The 16,679-nt window shown below is 41.6% G+C and overlaps 1 protein-coding gene across 7 annotated transcripts in view; it reads left to right on the forward strand.

Annotated features, from left to right (window-relative positions):
• LOC116045663 (voltage-dependent calcium channel subunit alpha-2/delta-1) overlaps nt 1-16,679 on the forward strand; it is a 67,870-nt gene that overhangs the window by 12,002 nt on the left and 39,189 nt on the right. For all 7 annotated transcript variants that reach the window (XM_031293445.1, XM_031293441.2, XM_031293446.2 and 4 more), the window contains exons 2-6: nt 1,467-1,548; nt 1,748-1,864; nt 12,968-13,027; nt 13,627-13,662; nt 14,552-14,681. In XM_031293445.1, coding sequence (XP_031149305.1) covers nt 1,467-1,548; nt 1,748-1,864; nt 12,968-13,027; nt 13,627-13,662; nt 14,552-14,681 — 425 coding nt within the window. The remainder of the gene's footprint in view (nt 1-1,466; nt 1,549-1,747; nt 1,865-12,967; nt 13,028-13,626; nt 13,663-14,551; nt 14,682-16,679) is intronic.

Consider the following 16,679-nt stretch of genomic DNA (forward strand, 5'->3'; position numbering starts at 1 on the left):
CAACCGCTAAACCATCTGACTTTGGTAATTAAGGTATAGCATGAATTATGGCTGACCCTGCTCTAATATCTCCACCTACCCTCTCTCTTCCTAAACAGTTTTAAACTACGCTATCCCCAATAGTTTTCTCGCTCTTGCAAAGTGTTTCCTGTTTCTCCACAAGCGTGCCTGCTCATATTTTTCCATATACACTGTGGATTTTGTGTCCCTGATGCATCTTTCCTACATCTCGTATGACTTCTTGATCTTTTGCACCTTTCTTTGTTTGCATCTTATCACCTTCCTCAGCTGTATTGAGCGTTGATGTTTTGCACACATATTGTAACTTGCATGACACTTATTACACTGCTGCAATACCAATTTTTGAGGGAATGTTTTGTGGGTATGCATATCTGTTTTCTATGTTTATCTCAGTGTGTATATGTGAGTATAATATGTCTATTTGCCATTGGGGAGGATCGCAACTGAATCTGTGTTAGTATGAATGCATAGCAATGTCCAACCTGTGATCATTCTCATACAATTTTAATGGAACTGTCTCAATGTGCCTGTGTGCGTGTGCACGCATTGCAATATACATGGTGAATTACAGTAATGCATCCACATGCACAAAAGTATTTTGCTCCTGCAAGCCTCTTGTACCAGGTGCGCTTAGGGCTCGGTATCGTTCAAAAAATGTTGATACCGGTAACCATACCAATACTGTGACTCCGATACCGGTTCCTAAACAATTCTTTTTTCGAGACCAATTTTATAAAACAAAAATAAATTACAACATTACACATTACGGCACAAATCTTTTTATTTATTTTTCAGCTCCTATTACGTGAGCCCCATCTCTGTGTAATGTAGACGTGATTCGGCATCTTAACCAGTGGATTCGGTATTTGGCCGAACCCCAAAAATCTGGATTCGGTGCATCCCTAATTATAATGCATGCTGTGAGTTTATTATGGTTTGACAACATGATTGGAGGAGGATGAGAGGAAGGTAAAACAATGTGTGGCACCAGCAGGCTGGGCCGGATGGCTCCAGAGCTCTTTGCTATACAGAGGAGCACGTCACCTGACTCCTAGCCACCTCCCACCTCTTGCCTGTCCACTCACATCACTGTAACCGGTCACAACACTGGCTGACACTTATCTGATTGGTTGACTTAATGTTTGAACTCTTAGAAAGTAATCGTATTGGCTGACACTCAATGACACATGTTTGATTAGATGACATTGTATTTGTTCCCGGTGATTGAAGTTTGATTGGTTGACATTTTGCTTGACCTATCAGAGTGATTCTCTTGGGCCTTGTTTGTGTTTACACTGTCTGTCCAGATGGTCTTGTTAGATGATAGATGTAAGGTAACATGATGGACAGTTTAATTGCACTGTGAAATGTTTGTGATGTCTCTTCTAGACCGGTTACATCTGAGTTACCTTAAGATTGGTTGTGTGCATTGCTTTGTCAAATAGGATTAAAGAATGGGTTGATCAGATACAGAAAGAGCTTGTCACCCTGGCAGACACAGCCACAGCTGGGAAGAGCCTCACTCAGGTAAACACCCACACGCTGCACACACATGCATTAAGAGAGAGCTATGGACCTACCACATATACCATAGCATCACAGAAGTTGCACTATTTTTTGTTTAAAAGTTATATTCTTCTTTTGTTGAATAAAACAAAAACATTTCTGACACATGGGTATTTGGTAAATCATCAATTACGTACGTGATTTTACTCTTTGTGTCTAGATTTTTCTGAAAAACCAGCACCTGTACAGTGTTGAGCAAAACGACGCAGAGGAGCTGGTGGCCAGAGCAGCCACGAAAATTGAACAGCTGCTGCGGAAGAGATCTGCTGCCTTGGAGGTAAGACTCACTCCACTTAGAGGAACCAACTGTCAGTTTGCAATTTTACTTTGGTTATAAAGCTGTATACAGGATGAGATCTTAATTAACCATGGCGACGAAAATAAGTTTTCCATCTGCTGCTTTTAAAGACATTGTAGACTAGTATATTCAATAACCAAAGAAAAAAGTGGATCAAACTAGTGTTTCATCCATCATGTAATAATTGAATTAATTAATTAATTAATTGTTATTCTTATTTAAATGAACAAGTTAAGTGCATTTACATGTGAATTTTGGTGGACCGACAGACACCTACCAGACTCCTGGACAGACTAAGAAAAGATATTTAATTGCTCAAACTTTCCAATGGAAAATGTGCCTTCATGGCAGTTTGGCTTCAAACAAGGACAGACCTGGTATGAAACTACAACACAGGGCCTGAGGGCTTCAGCTGCAGAGAACCACAACTGTGATAGTTTAGTGTTGGAGAAGATTTAACGGGAGAAATGTTGTAATCCTGAAATCTAGTCAAAGCATTAGGATTGAATACATCTTTTAAATTTCATACCTCTATTTTTTATTTTTGTCTTTTTATATTTTGCACTTGAAAGGCAAATTTACCACACCTTTGGACTAATCATTGCTATATTCAGATATGAATGTTGAAGTTGAATATCTGTTGGATATTTAATGATCTTTGAAGCTCGTGCATCAACAAAAAATTCATATTTGGGGCATACATTATAGGCCTACATTATCCCCCTTTTGGCCAAATTGAATAATCGTTGTAAATGGAAATGATTGTTTATAATCCTAATAGTGAAATGATGTAAGCAATACATTTAGATTTTAAATAATCTGATTATAAAATATTGCTCAAAACACAAAGCATTCCATTGCAGTTACACCACCATCCGGCGATGTATTTATTTAATTGATTATTTATCTGGCTGGTTTCACACTAGTTTTCCAAGTGGGATTGCTGTGGGTTTGGTTGAAATGATCCTTTAAATTGAGGAAGTCACAATCAAAACATGTTACTGTAATAATCACCAGACAACAAGATCCTTGGTCCTTTTCCATATCGAAAGGCTTGCTGTGAGTGAAACAAATATTAGGAAGAAATCACTCAACAACCTTCACAATTCTGGAGGCCGTTACTTTGTCCCAACGTTGTGGTTATTTTGTAAAAGCACACTAATATTTCAGTGGTGAGGTGATATGTGTAGAACAGATCACTTAATTGTGTGACTTTTTGGATGATAACAACGGTGGGTGAAGCATGCACACAAAAGATAAAAGAGCGAAGACTGAGATCTTTCTTCTACAGTATCCAATGTGATACTGAGAGCTTTGACCCTGAGGTGTTCTCTCTTTCTCCCCCTCTTTTCCCTCCCCTTTTTTAAACATAGAAGTGGGTCAGAGATTCTAATATATATCAGGAGTTTGAACTCTTTTTATACATTCAGAGAGAGTTCACAGCACCCCTTATTCTGCCTTTATAAGGCATCACCATTGTTGTCTTATTAGTAATGGAGAGGGAGTATTTATGAATGTCCATAAACACATCTCCTGCCAAGTGTCTGTCTTGTGTATGTTAAGTAAACACCCTGGTGTTCTTATCATTTTTCCGAGTACTGGTGCCATAAGATGCGTAAGCAGCAAGGAGAAAATTGGCTACAGCACATTATCCATGTGATAGGTCAGGTGTGTGTGTGTGTGTGTGTGTGTGTGTGTGTTAGGGTACATTGTAGGTGGTGGGTCATCTCGTCTGATGCCAACAGTCCATCCAACCTCCGGAGATCCATAACTTGTTACTCTTTATTGTTTCTTTGTGTCTCATCCTCTCCTAAGAGTAACCTCAAGGCACACTGATATTACATTATCTGTCCTGAGATGTATGGATGGGGAGATAAATGGATAAAGGGATGATGTGAAAGAAGAGCAAATGCATGAACGTGACGAATACATAGAGTGATTAATAGATTGATTGCACAGTCTATTTATTTGGGGTCTTTTTAAGACTTATAGGGTACAACACATAGTAGTGACGCTAAACACCAGCAAACTCAAACTTGAACTACATACACTGTCCCTGTAGATTTTATACTAGTGCTTTGACGTGATTTTTGATGACCAATCATCATCTTAGTTAAATGAAGAAATTTGGCTGTTTATCAGACAGAATACAGGAAGAGAATCTTTATTGCAGTTGGGAGATCCTTTCTTGTTGAGTGCCTTTGATATGAAGTTGGGAGTGACTCTCAATGTCAATATAATTGGAGATAGCCCAAGGCACTTGAGCCACTTTCACTTAGTTGTTGACTGCTTTAAAACTTTAATCCTCCTTTTGCCTCTCCTTCTTTCTCTCTCTCTCTCTCTCTCTCTCTCTCTCTCTCTCCCTCCCTCTCTCTCTCTGTCTCTCTCTCTCTCTCTCTCTCTCTCTGTCTCTCTCTCGCTCTCTCTCTCACTCTCTCTCTCTCTCTCTCTCTCTCTCTCGCTCTCTCTCTCTCGCTCTCTCTCTCTCTCTCTCCCTCTTTCTCTCTGTCTCTCTTTCTCTCTCGTCCTCTCTGTCTTTCCGTCTCTGATCTCTAACTCTGCATGATGGATGACCTCTGAAAGGCCACAGTTTACCGAGCCACAGGTGTGTGTGTATGTGTGTCCACACATGCTTCCATAAATAGGTGTGTGGCAGAGTGTAACATGCATTATGAATGAGTACTTGGCTGCAAACTGTTAGGAGAGATTCCTTTATCAAAGATTTTACAATGTATACCGGGGCTTGATCGCAACAGGGAGCACTCACACACCTACTAGGATGTGTATGCATAGTAGCTATAGTGGCTCAAGCCAATTCCCCTTTTCCCTTTCTGGCTTGCATTTTCTCACCAAATAATGAACATTATAATCACCTGTCACATGTTTCCCTTGTGGTAAGCTAAGAGAGGGAACTCTAAAAAGGTTTGTAAAAAGCAAAGAGAACTCTAAAAAGGTTTGTAAAAAGCAATTGACCACATAGTGAAAATGTGTGATGTGCTGGAGGCCAGATCCATTTACTTAATTTACCCACATCCACAGCCTGTTCTCTCTTGGTCTTGCTGTCTAAGTACACTGCAATTATTGTAAACACTTAATAATTGATGGTGAAGAACTGTTATGGCAAAAGGCAAACTGATAAAACACTGAAGACAGACATCCACACACGCTCACACACACATCAAGGTATTGTCGACAGTCCATCTCTCTCTCTTACTAACAACCAGCAGCCGTATGGTGTTTGCTTTTGTTTGAACAATCTGCATCAGGTGAGTGAGTGTGTGTGTGTGTGTGTGTGTGTGTGTGTGTGTGTGTGTGTGTGTGTGTGTGTGTGTGTGTGTGTGCTTGTGTGTGTGTCTGTGTGTGTGAGTTCAATTTCCACTCTTCTCCTGGGGTGAAGGGCTCTGTCCAGTGACTAATGAGCCAGTCTACAACATTACTTAGAGTAATACCTCAACCAGCACCACTAAAACTCTACAGGACACAGGTGGCCCAGTGTGTGTGTGTGTGTGTGTGTGTGTGTGTGTGTGTGTGTGTGTGTGTGTGTGTGTGTGTGTGTGTGTGTGTGTGTGTGTGTGTGTGAGAGTGAGTGAGTGAACTTGTATATGTGTGTAGGTTAATGTTTGTGTTTACAAAAAAATTAAATCTTTATTTTCCAATGACAGCATCATGATTGCTGGCATGCAAGTTACGTTCATTATTGAAAACCCTTGGAATGATGGGCTTCAGTAAAGTTATCATTTATGAACGAGGAACATTTTTACTGGATGCAATCATCTGCATATTAGAAATAGACTGTGACTGTGATTACTATTATTAAATATGCCAGACGTTAGTAATAGGTATCTTTTTGGCAATTGTTACTGTTAAATATGTACCTTACCAGTTTGCATTGTGGTCAGCTTGAATTCAGAATCCAGCTACAGTTGCCTCCAAGGATGATCCATTTTCACTGCAGGATAAATATTTCAAAATGTCCATTGAAATTCTCAAACCTGACCAAGATCCAAGAATCCACTTCTCTGCTTTTGTTGAAATCAAAGGAAGCATATTTAAACATTGCACTGGTACATTTTTACGCTCAGACAAGGCCCCTTGTCTCACTTGTCCAACCCACAATATCCAGGCTTTTGCTGCAGTGTCTAGTTCAGCCACATGTTCTTTAAAATGATACGCTTTTTTACATTTCTAAAAGGCTTCAGGTGCCACTATAGGATATTCCACAATAATACCATAGACACAGCATATTTCCCTTGTACATTGAATATTTCTTTCAATTTACATGTTAATGTCAATTTCTATGCTATTTAAAAGGTCAGTATGTTTGGCATACTTAATTCTGTGTGATAACTTTCAACTGTTAACATTTAATTTTACAACTTTAACAATTTGATCATATTTCATTTTCTGAAATATGTTCTCTCCTCAGCGCCATTAAACATTTTGTGTAAATAATTTAGGCTTACTGGATCTTGCAAACTATGTCTTTCTTTTATCTTTTTTTATTTTTTTTTTAAGATTATTTTTTGGGGCATTTTTTCAGGCCTTTATTTGTATAGGACAGTTTAGACTTGAAAGGGGAGAGAGAAGGGGAATGACGTGCAGCAAAGGGCAGCAGGTCCGAGTCGTAGCCGCGACCGCTGCGTTGAGGAGTAAACCCCTATATATGGGCGGCCGCTCTACCAGGTGAGCTAACCAGGCGCCCACAAGCTATGTCTTTTAAGTGTCATAGTCATCAAAAAGCTCTTCAAAAACAAAGCATTTGTTCCATTGTTTTGCCAAATTGGATTGTACAAAGTAGCTTTCCCTTCCTGATTTCACCTTGATGTCTACATTGTGCAGTTCAGTTATCAGTGAGTTAAGTGTTTGGTGTGTTTGATAGAGTCTTTGGGCCCCAGGTGTTGGACCATATTTTTATTAATCTGTTGCCTGCTGTCACAGTGTTATAATAATGAGCACAAGATGTGACATTAGGCGGTTTTCATGTGTGTGTATGTGTGTGCCAACGTAACGCAGTAATGAACAGAGACCATGATACGATCAGAGATATTCCAGTCTCCTGAGCAGATGTTACTCAACCTCCCATCTCCGCTCTGCGCTGATCATATTAAGCAGACAAGAGGTGTCTGCATGTGTCTGTCTGTGTGCTTGCATTCCTGTTTATGTGTGTGTGATGGACAGGAAGAGAGAGAGAGAGAGAGAGAGAGAGAGAGTGGGAGGGAGCAGTGCAGATGGAGAATTCTAACTAGACTTATGGTAGGCCAGGGACAAGTATCTAATACATTCTTCGCGAAGCGATCCAAACTGTGTTGGTGGCTCACAACATGCTAAAGATAACAATGGAATACTTGAGACAGTTTCAATCTTTCACTGTCAAGAGATGCAGTTGTTTCATATCTAATAATAATCTACATTAATTAATGTGACGTAGTTTTTTCAGAATCAATATTGTGATACTTGGTTGTAATTACAGTAATCGAGATGTGATGAGATAATTAGTGGCCTTTGTCTTCCACCAGTTTGAGATACTGTTTCTCAATCACAATCCACATGAACGTTGTTGCTTTCTGACACTGTTGATGTTACATTTCCATCATGCCTTTCCACATTTGTTTTTTTACCTTTTGCCTTGCAGGAAATTGCAGCTTTTTAGATTTGATTAGTTTTGCTTTTGTCCTCTTTGTGTCTTCATGCCACTTTCTGAAAGGGCACCCAAGTAAATGAGTTATACGTTATTACTAATGGTTTTAATAATGATTCATAGATAGAAAAATGTCAAAGGTTAAAAAAAAAATAAAAAAAATAAGCACTGATCAATGAATTACCAACATTTATAGCTTCATAACACGGTTTGTGTTGTAAAGAAATCCAACATATTCCCTGTGAAATATTATCAGGGAACAAACAATATACAATATCTGAAGTGGACAGTAGAGATACACAGAGATGAGAGCAAAAGAGCCAAAGAGAGCGAATAAGACTTGAAGCAGCTGTGGATTTACTGTTCCCATTGGAGGCTTTGGCCTCTGAGAGAAGTCATGTGAAGCAGTACGGCACTCCCCATGGGCTCTCACAGCTGCAGATTCATCTGCTCTTTCTCTCTGTCTCACGCTCCCTTTCTCCCTTTTCTCATCTCCCTTCCTTTTCCTTCGATCCTTGTACCCCTCTCTTTCTGTCGCCCTCCTTCTCCAGTCTACTGTATCTCTCCTGTGTCCAGCTCCTGGCCTTTTGCCACAGTTCTCTGTCAAACTGGAATTTAAAATCAACCTTCTTTATCTCTTCTGACCTCTGTCTCTCTATTCTCATGCTCCCTCCTTTCTCCTACTGCATGTCTCTTCCCTCTCCCTTCAACTCCCCTTTTGTATCCCTCCTCTCTTACACTTCCTGTGTCATCTGTTTCTCCATTTGACTCTGTTTGTCCATCTCCCCTATTCTACATTTCTTGTTTCTCCCAAGTCTCCTGTTGTTTCTTACTCTTTTTTATCTCCCACTCTCAATCTGTCATAACTCCTTACATACATGCATTTTCCCAGGAAACAAACTAATGCATTGCTGGATAAAGGTCCCATCATTCTTTACTAAACAACCCCCACCTACCCTTGTATATATCTATCGTCATCATCCCACTGTTCATTCTTATAAGCTACATTTTAATGAGAAGTGTGAACACTGTGATCATGCTGAGTCAGAGTATTGTTTTTCTCTCTCTGGACTGTCCTTTCCGTTAATCCATCTGCTCATAATTTATGTATTTTCCTCTTCCCTTTTCAGACTCCTTTCTTGTCTGCTTCTCATACTGACCCTTCACATCTCCCACATTTTGACTTTCATGTCATCCTTTGAGTTGGGACTCATTATGGCGAATAGATAACCAGCGTTCATGAATGTGGACACGTTGTCAGAAACAAGGATGGGAAAGATGAGACTGGATGTGGGTGTTAATGATCTTTTAGACCGTTACTACTCTTGTGAGTATTGCTTTGTTGTCTAGGGGAGAAGGCAGTGTGCTCTGAATGGTCCATTGATTTTAGTCGTGTGGAGACTTTAGACACACATGCACGAACACACACACACACACACACACACACACACACACACACACACACACACACACACACACACACACACACACACACACACACACACACACACACACACACACACACACACACACACACACACAGGGAGTCTGGGAGGCTCTGTGAGGTTTAGCAGAGCCTGTCTCATCTTCCCTGTCTATCCTTTAAGCTGTGCTCTGCTTTCTCACTAAATGCATGGTGGGCTACTGGGCTGCCCTGGCAGAATGACAACTAAGACTGGTGAGAGCCGGGCAGGAATATCTCTCTGTGGGGCTAGCAGGTTCGAGTCCAATAGCCATCCAACACTTGTGCCAGCTCCAAATATTTCTGTGCTCTCTATGGCTGATGTGTAATAATCTCATACATCAGTGTGCTTGAACGATGAAAGTTGCATGAAATGAGAAATATTATATTATGGGCCCTATTTGGCTGTAATATTGATAGGCACAACTGTTGTTGCAGCCATCATTAGACCGTGCTCATGTTCAAATGGGAGTAAGATATAGCCAACCAACACGTATCAGCAATTCTGCCTGCAGATAGTATTGGACGTTTCTTCCTCCTAGTATTAGATAACATGATTCTTATAAGTTCCCTGTTTCTCACTGAAGCACCTCATTCCTTAAACCACTCCACTTACCATCACCATTGATCCAATTCCCAGTCTCTTCGCATCCATCTATTCTTCCCCTCCCCCCCCCTTCATTAAGGCTGCAGGGAAGTGGTGGCTACCCTCAGGGGTCCAGTGGTCATCCAGTGACAGAGTTGACTTATTATGGTGTGGAACTGGGATATCTATACCACAATAAGAGAGAGAGAGACTAATGAGCGGTTCGATCAAGCATGGGGATTGTGTTATGCACTCTCATTAACTAAACCGTTGTAGTGCTAAATTTGTTGTTTCAATTGAGAAACTCTGGCATCTAATCAATTGTCAGAGAGGGCAACTTACAGTGGCTCTGTAATGAACTGTTATGCCAGTTTAGAGAGGTTAGCTGTCACTCAGGGAGTGGTCTCATTAAATGAAGGCTCTGTAGTTTAGAGTGGATTTGATTATGGTGTTGCTTTCTTTGGGTAGTAACGTGTTTGACAAAGAGAGAGATATAAAGGGATACAGAGAAAAATAGAGAAAAAAGAGAAGGGTAATTAGGCATCTTTCCTTACACACACCCTCCTCACCCTCCTCCATATCTCCCAGAGGGGAGAGGAGCCTCGTCAAAGCCCCGTCATGAATTTTTAACAACCCTGTCGGTCTGCACTCTTAGGCGGTGTGTGTGTGTGTGTGTGTGTGTGTGTGTGCATTTGCATGTGCATGTTCATATACAGTAAATGTGTAAGGGAAAAGGGTATGTTGACCCAAAATCCTTGTAGTCCTATATGCTCCATTAATGTCTAACAAATTGCTACAGCATCACGCATTATGTATCAAGGGCTTATACTCCTGTCTCATATCACATACATCATCATGGAGAGATTTGTAATCAACATCCATATGTCCATGCATGGCTGTATGTGTGTGTGTTTCTGCAGGCATTTACGGTGGTACGGTACTTTATACATTTAGCAAATTGAACATATTTTGAAAGATGGTCTGGGTTTCTGCACAAGTGATAACACGCAGTTAGTTCAATGGTGTGACATTAACGTGATGTCACGTTACATTGACATTAGCTGACATTAACCTAATGACAAGACCTTCTGCATTTGGCATTTTCAGCATGGATATGAACTGATGCTCCCACTTTCCCTCAGGTGGCACATTAATACAGTCTTAAATCTTTTTCCTTTTTTTTTCTAATGAAACACTTATGGAATGAAAATATAAGGAACCAGGTTTTTTGTTTTGAACGTTTTTGCGTTTTTGAATTTGCAGCGTAGGTGTCACTGAATTTAACTATTAATGAGAAACAAATGGGATTTTATATGACCACCCAGTTCTACCTGGGGTTTCCTTACCTCTGAATTCACAGTAAGCACTGGTAAAGCAGTAAGTAGGCAGTGAGTTAGATCTTGTTCATGCAAAGTCACCAGCCGCACAGTGGCTTTTATGACCAGCACATGATTTCAAGTAGAATCTACTGCTCTGGTATCATGTACAGATTCTTAGAGTGGATAACGAGACACTAAATATCTGTTAGCATTATACGAGTCTGAATCAGACGTGTTTTCATACTACTCATTAAATTGTTTTACTTTAATTAGAGCTGTTGATACAGATGTAAATCTCCAGAAGAAATCACTAAAATAGTCTAAACTCCTCTAATGTCCCCTAAAGCAAGTGTCATTGTCAAGCATATGATTGATGCAATTTATAAATGGAAAACAGATGATTAATGCAGTGACGGAACTTTTTTGGAGCGTAATAACCTAATGATCACTATTTTGTGTTGGTATGTGTATGTGTGTGTTATGGCTCGAATGGGGTGTATATTTAGCTGCTGACAGCAGCAGTGGAGGAGACAGGTCTGGAACAGAGCCCAGGACTGGAGGCCAAAGGGATGGGACTGTTGATCAAGAATGGAATCATTGCCTACAGCAGACACATGGCAATAGACACACATATACACATTCAGACCCACACAGTAAAAGCACAGAATGACATATACTATAAGCATCTCATCCAGTTATTGCTCATGGACAGATCTGACATGGCCTTTTTTATACTTCCTTACTTGCGCAGTTCAACAGATGGGTATCAGACGGAGATTCAGCTATAAATACACTTTAACGTCATCCATTCTAATTGCATTGATTAATTAAAAACACATCCCTGAGTGGAGTTTCTCTGAGGCTATGGTAACTTTGCTGTTGTGAAGGAAGTCAGTGTGTCAGACAGGGGGGTTCATTTAAAGGATTTCCTCCACAGGGTTGTCATTACTTTGTAGGAGAAGGGCAGGCAAGGGCCAGGCTAAGGTTTGATCTGTGTGGATTTGCCTCGGTGAACATTGAAGTGAATTGAAATTTTGACCTTATGGTGTTAGACGAAAATCACCAAAGTACAATGACATGAATCGTCTGGGGATCATAGATGTCTGTACCAGATTTTGTCCCAGTCCATCTACGTAGTTAGTAGATGTTGAGATGTTCAGTAGATAAGTAAAAGGTTTGGCCAGCTGATGGCACTAGGGGGAAATTTAGGGAAACAATAAATTAATTGAAATGTATCCTCTGGGGGCCATGAATGTCCCCAAGTACAAGATACCAAATGTAGTCCCAATCCATGCAGTATATGTTTAAATAGTTCAAAGTATATGTCCAAACTTTGAACTGCTAGTAACCTGAGGCGCCAGATGGTTTGTTAACACAGAACCATCTTAAAAGCTGTCATTGGAAACTGTTTTTAAATGCAATTCCATTGTTCACTGATGTTCATTTATGAACAAATACTACCCTGGATGTCTACATAGCACTTAAGGCAGTCATTGGTTCCCAGTGTGATAAATACGCACTGTTTAGTTTGTGCTTACCCTTTTTATTGCCTGCACTGTGTAAGAAATGTTTGTGCGATAAATATATTACTCTTACCACTATACTTCTCAGTGTGAGTGTGTGTGCATGTTAGAGAGATGTGGAGAGCAAAGGTGAGGTTAATTACATTTATATCCCCCTGTTATTTAGTAGAATGTAAATTGATTGACAGCCTCTCTGTTGGTAATCCATTTGCACTTGACTTTATTCAGTGATCTGATGTTTCTTACACTGCTGACCCCCCTTTTCTCTATATTTTCTTTCATGCTCTCTTTCTCTTACTCGCACATACACACACAAACACTACTCTCTTGCAACAGTACAACCTTTTCATTCTGCCAGTACTACACTCTGTGGTGTGGCCTTAGCGGACAGTGCAGTAAGACCGATCATTACTTCACAGTCTCCGGGATGGTCTCCATCATGCTTTTTAACATACTCTCTTTTGCTCAGGTTTTCTATAATTAGACTGACGCTGTGAAGGAGGCATACCTTGTGCAGTTTCAAATCTAAATCCCTGTCATATTTCACTCCCCAGAAACTGGCCACAGCTGCTGAGAATTTCCAGATGCAGCATAACTGGAAAGACGAGTTTGAGGTAACGGAGGGACACAAAAATACAGACACACACACACATACAGGAATACCTGCATAAGTATATTACATATGTGCAAGTTTAATGTGTGTATTATATACTGTAGTGTGTCCATTACTAAATTGGTTTATTGCACATTATACACTGTGTTATGACGCGTGATGCCCCTCATTTCAGATGACAGATACTCTGCTTTATAAGAACCACAATGGCACACAATTATAAAGCAGTAGTCAGGAAAAAATACTTGTCACAGAGACAGATAAAGATGTGTGTAATCTGTGAATGACCATATTGCATTCTCAATGGCAGGAATATGCTTCCCTGAAGCTTTGCAAATGGCTGTAGGCACACAGACACAGATGTAAAAAGAGGAACACTCAGCTTAACTCATAAAGTATTCATTTGATTGGTAGCACAGACTAGTGAATTCATTAACATAAAACTGGAGAATTTACTAATGGAGTTTGCTACCAACAAAATAAAGAACTGTTTAGAAATGGATTAAGCATTTCATGATTGCATAAATGTTACTCTTCTTTGTACAACACCCTAAAGCAGCCACAATGTGATATTTGTGCTTCTGTGTGACTTGTTTACAGGGTGATGAAATCTCCTACTACAATGCAAAGGACAATGTGAGTGTGCTTTTTGTTTTCCTTCCGCCTATTTGCTGTCCTTCCCCGGCAAACACACGGGTCACACTCGGACATGGGCCAGTAATATAGTTTTACTACACAGCACCCACTTTTTCTCTCTTGTCCTCCCTTTCTCCTCCTCATCGTCCCTGCTCTCATCCGTTTTGCTTCTCCTTTTCACCACATCCATATCATATTTTTTCTACCTCACTTTATATCATTGCCTCAGCCTTTTACTGCAAGCCCTCCCTTTTTTGTCTCTTCTCCAGGCTTTTCTTCCCGTGTCGCTTCCTCCCCATCCTCCCTCCACCCTCTCTCAGGTGCAGAGGTTTCTGCCATGTTTCTCCTCTAATTGACAGATGAGATGTATGAGCTGGCTACACTGTTGCTTTATTAGGAAGCAACTGCTCGCACTCTCCCTCCCCCCTCTTGCTTTTTCTCTCTCCCTCCACCTCACCACCTCACTCCCTCTCTACTCTGCATTCTTTCCTTCATATCTCATCATGCTTTTCTTCATATATCTCCCTGTCTGTACAGCTCTCATTGATGTAAATTGGTGAATGCACACACTGAGTTATAAAGCTCCACAAGGGGCCTAGACAATCTGGCTGTCTCCTGCTACTCCTCCCAAGTAAATATGATTATAAGGCGAAAATGCAGGATATCATTAAGAATACAGTCGATGATGATAACTATTCATAAATGAGCTGGGATGGTGTGAAAAGTGCTGCAACGACATTGATAAGGATGTATAATCAGTCTTGTGCTTTTAATAAACCCACAAACATGCAAAGATGCTTCAGCAAATAGAATAATGAGGCTTTGTATGATATCTTAAACCTACGGTCAGCATTACTGTCTGCATCTTGATTTTCTTTTCCCCCCTCAGCTGGATGCAAATGAGACAGAGGGAAGAAAAAACAGGATTCGACCAGACTTTATAGAGGATCCATCATTTAAACGTTTGACTGATCACAACCACACGGCTGTCCACATCCCCACTGACATCTATGATGGCTGTGAGTACACACACACACACACACACACACACACACACACACACAAGTGGTAACCATGGATACAAGTGACACACCAACCCATTAGGAAATGTTATTTACAGATTGTACCCCTGGCAAATTTGCCCATGGTTACATGATAGTTTAAAAAAAAAAACTAATACAGCACAACAGGATCTTCTCCTGTACTCTTCTGCCTCGTGGCTAAGCTATGTGTCCTTGGGATATAAATGAATAGAGGATCCTCTGAATGAAATGAACTGATGCTTTTTGGCCTTTGTCCGAGAAAAACCTATCAAGGTTTTGGTAATAAGTATTTTTATTCAACCTGTTCAGGCTTTACATTATTAGCTTTGAAGCATATTCGTAAATAAAAGGTTTGATTGATATGAATTCTAGCCAGCGATCCAACTTCATTTGTACTAAACATATATTATCTACATAATCCTGTCAGTTTTCTATATTTTCCCATAGTGGAAGGTTTTATGGAAGCTGCGGCGGGGAGCTGTGGTCTTAGGGTCTTAGGTGCCTCAAGGGGCGGTAACCCTCGAACACTGTGGTGGACACCGGTGGTCAGGGAAGCCGTCCGACTGAAGGAGTCTTTCCGGGATATGTTATCCCGGAGGACTCTGGCGGCAGTTGCAAGGTACCGAAGGGCCCGAAGGGCTGCAGCCTCTGCCGTGAAAGAGGCAAAGCAGCGGGTGTGGGAGTAGTTCGGAGAAGACATGGAGAAGGACTTTCGGTCGGCACCAAGGCGCTACTGGAAAACCGCTTGCCACCTCAGGAGGGGGAAGCGGGGAACCATCCAAGCTGTGTACAGTAAGGATAGGATGCTGTTGACCTCAACTGAGGAGGTAGTAGGGCGGTGGAAGGAGCACTTTGAGGAACTCCTAAATCCGACTAATACGCCCTCTATGGTAGAGGCAGAGCTGGAGGAGGATGGGGGATTGTCGTCAATTTCCCTGGTGGAAGTCGTTGAGATAGTTAAACAACTCCACAGTGGCAAAGCCCCAGGGATTGATGAGATCCGTCCAGAAATGCTTAAAGCTCTGGGTGTGGAGGGGTTGTGTTGGTTGACACGCCTCTTCAGCATTGCGTGGAAGTCTGGGACTGTGCCTAAGGAGTGGCAGACCGGGGTGGTGGTTCCCCTGTTTAAAAAGGGGGACCAGAGGGTGTGTGCCAATTACAGGGGTATCACACTTCTCAGCCTCCTAAAGTCTACTCCAAGGTGCTGGAAAGGAGGGTTTGGCCGGTAGTTGGACCTTGGGTTGAAGAGGAACAATGCGGATTCCGACCTGGTCGTGGAACAATGGACCAGATCTTTACTCTCGCAAGGATCCTGGAGGGAGCCTGGTAGTATGCCCAACCGGTCTACATGTGCTTTGTGGATCTGGAGAAGGCGTATGACCGGGTCCCCCGGGAGATAATGTGGGAGGTGCTGCGGGAGTATGGGGTGAGGGAGTCCCTTCTCAGGGCCATCCAATCTCTGTACGACCAATGCGAGAGCTGTGTCCCGGTTCTCGGCAGTAAGTTGGACTCGTTTCAGGTGAGAGTTGGCCTCCGCCAGGGCTGCGCTTTGTCACCAATCCTGTTTGTAGTATTTATGGACAGGATATCGAGGCATAGTCAGGGTGGAGAGGGGTTGCAGTTCGGTGGGCTGGGGATCTCATCGCTGCTTTTTGCAGATGATGTGGTCCTGATGGCATCATCGGCCTGTGACCTTCAGTACTCACTGGATCGGTTCGCAGCCGAGTGTGAAGTGGCTGGGATGAGGATCAGCACCTCTAAATCGGAGGCCATGGTTCTCAGCAGGAAACCAATGGAGGACCTTCTCCAGGTAGGGAATGAGTCCTTACCCCAAGTGAAGGAGTTCAAGTACCTTGGGGTCTTGTTCGCGAGTGAGGGGACAATGGAGCGGGAGATTGGTCGGAGAATTGGTGCAGCGGGTGTGGTATTACATTCAATTTATCGCACCGTTGTGACGAAAAGAGAGCTGAGCCA

Source organism: Sander lucioperca, chromosome 7 (assembly GCF_008315115.2).
Source record: "Sander lucioperca isolate FBNREF2018 chromosome 7, SLUC_FBN_1.2, whole genome shotgun sequence".
NCBI lineage: Eukaryota > Metazoa > Chordata > Actinopteri > Perciformes > Percidae > Sander > Sander lucioperca.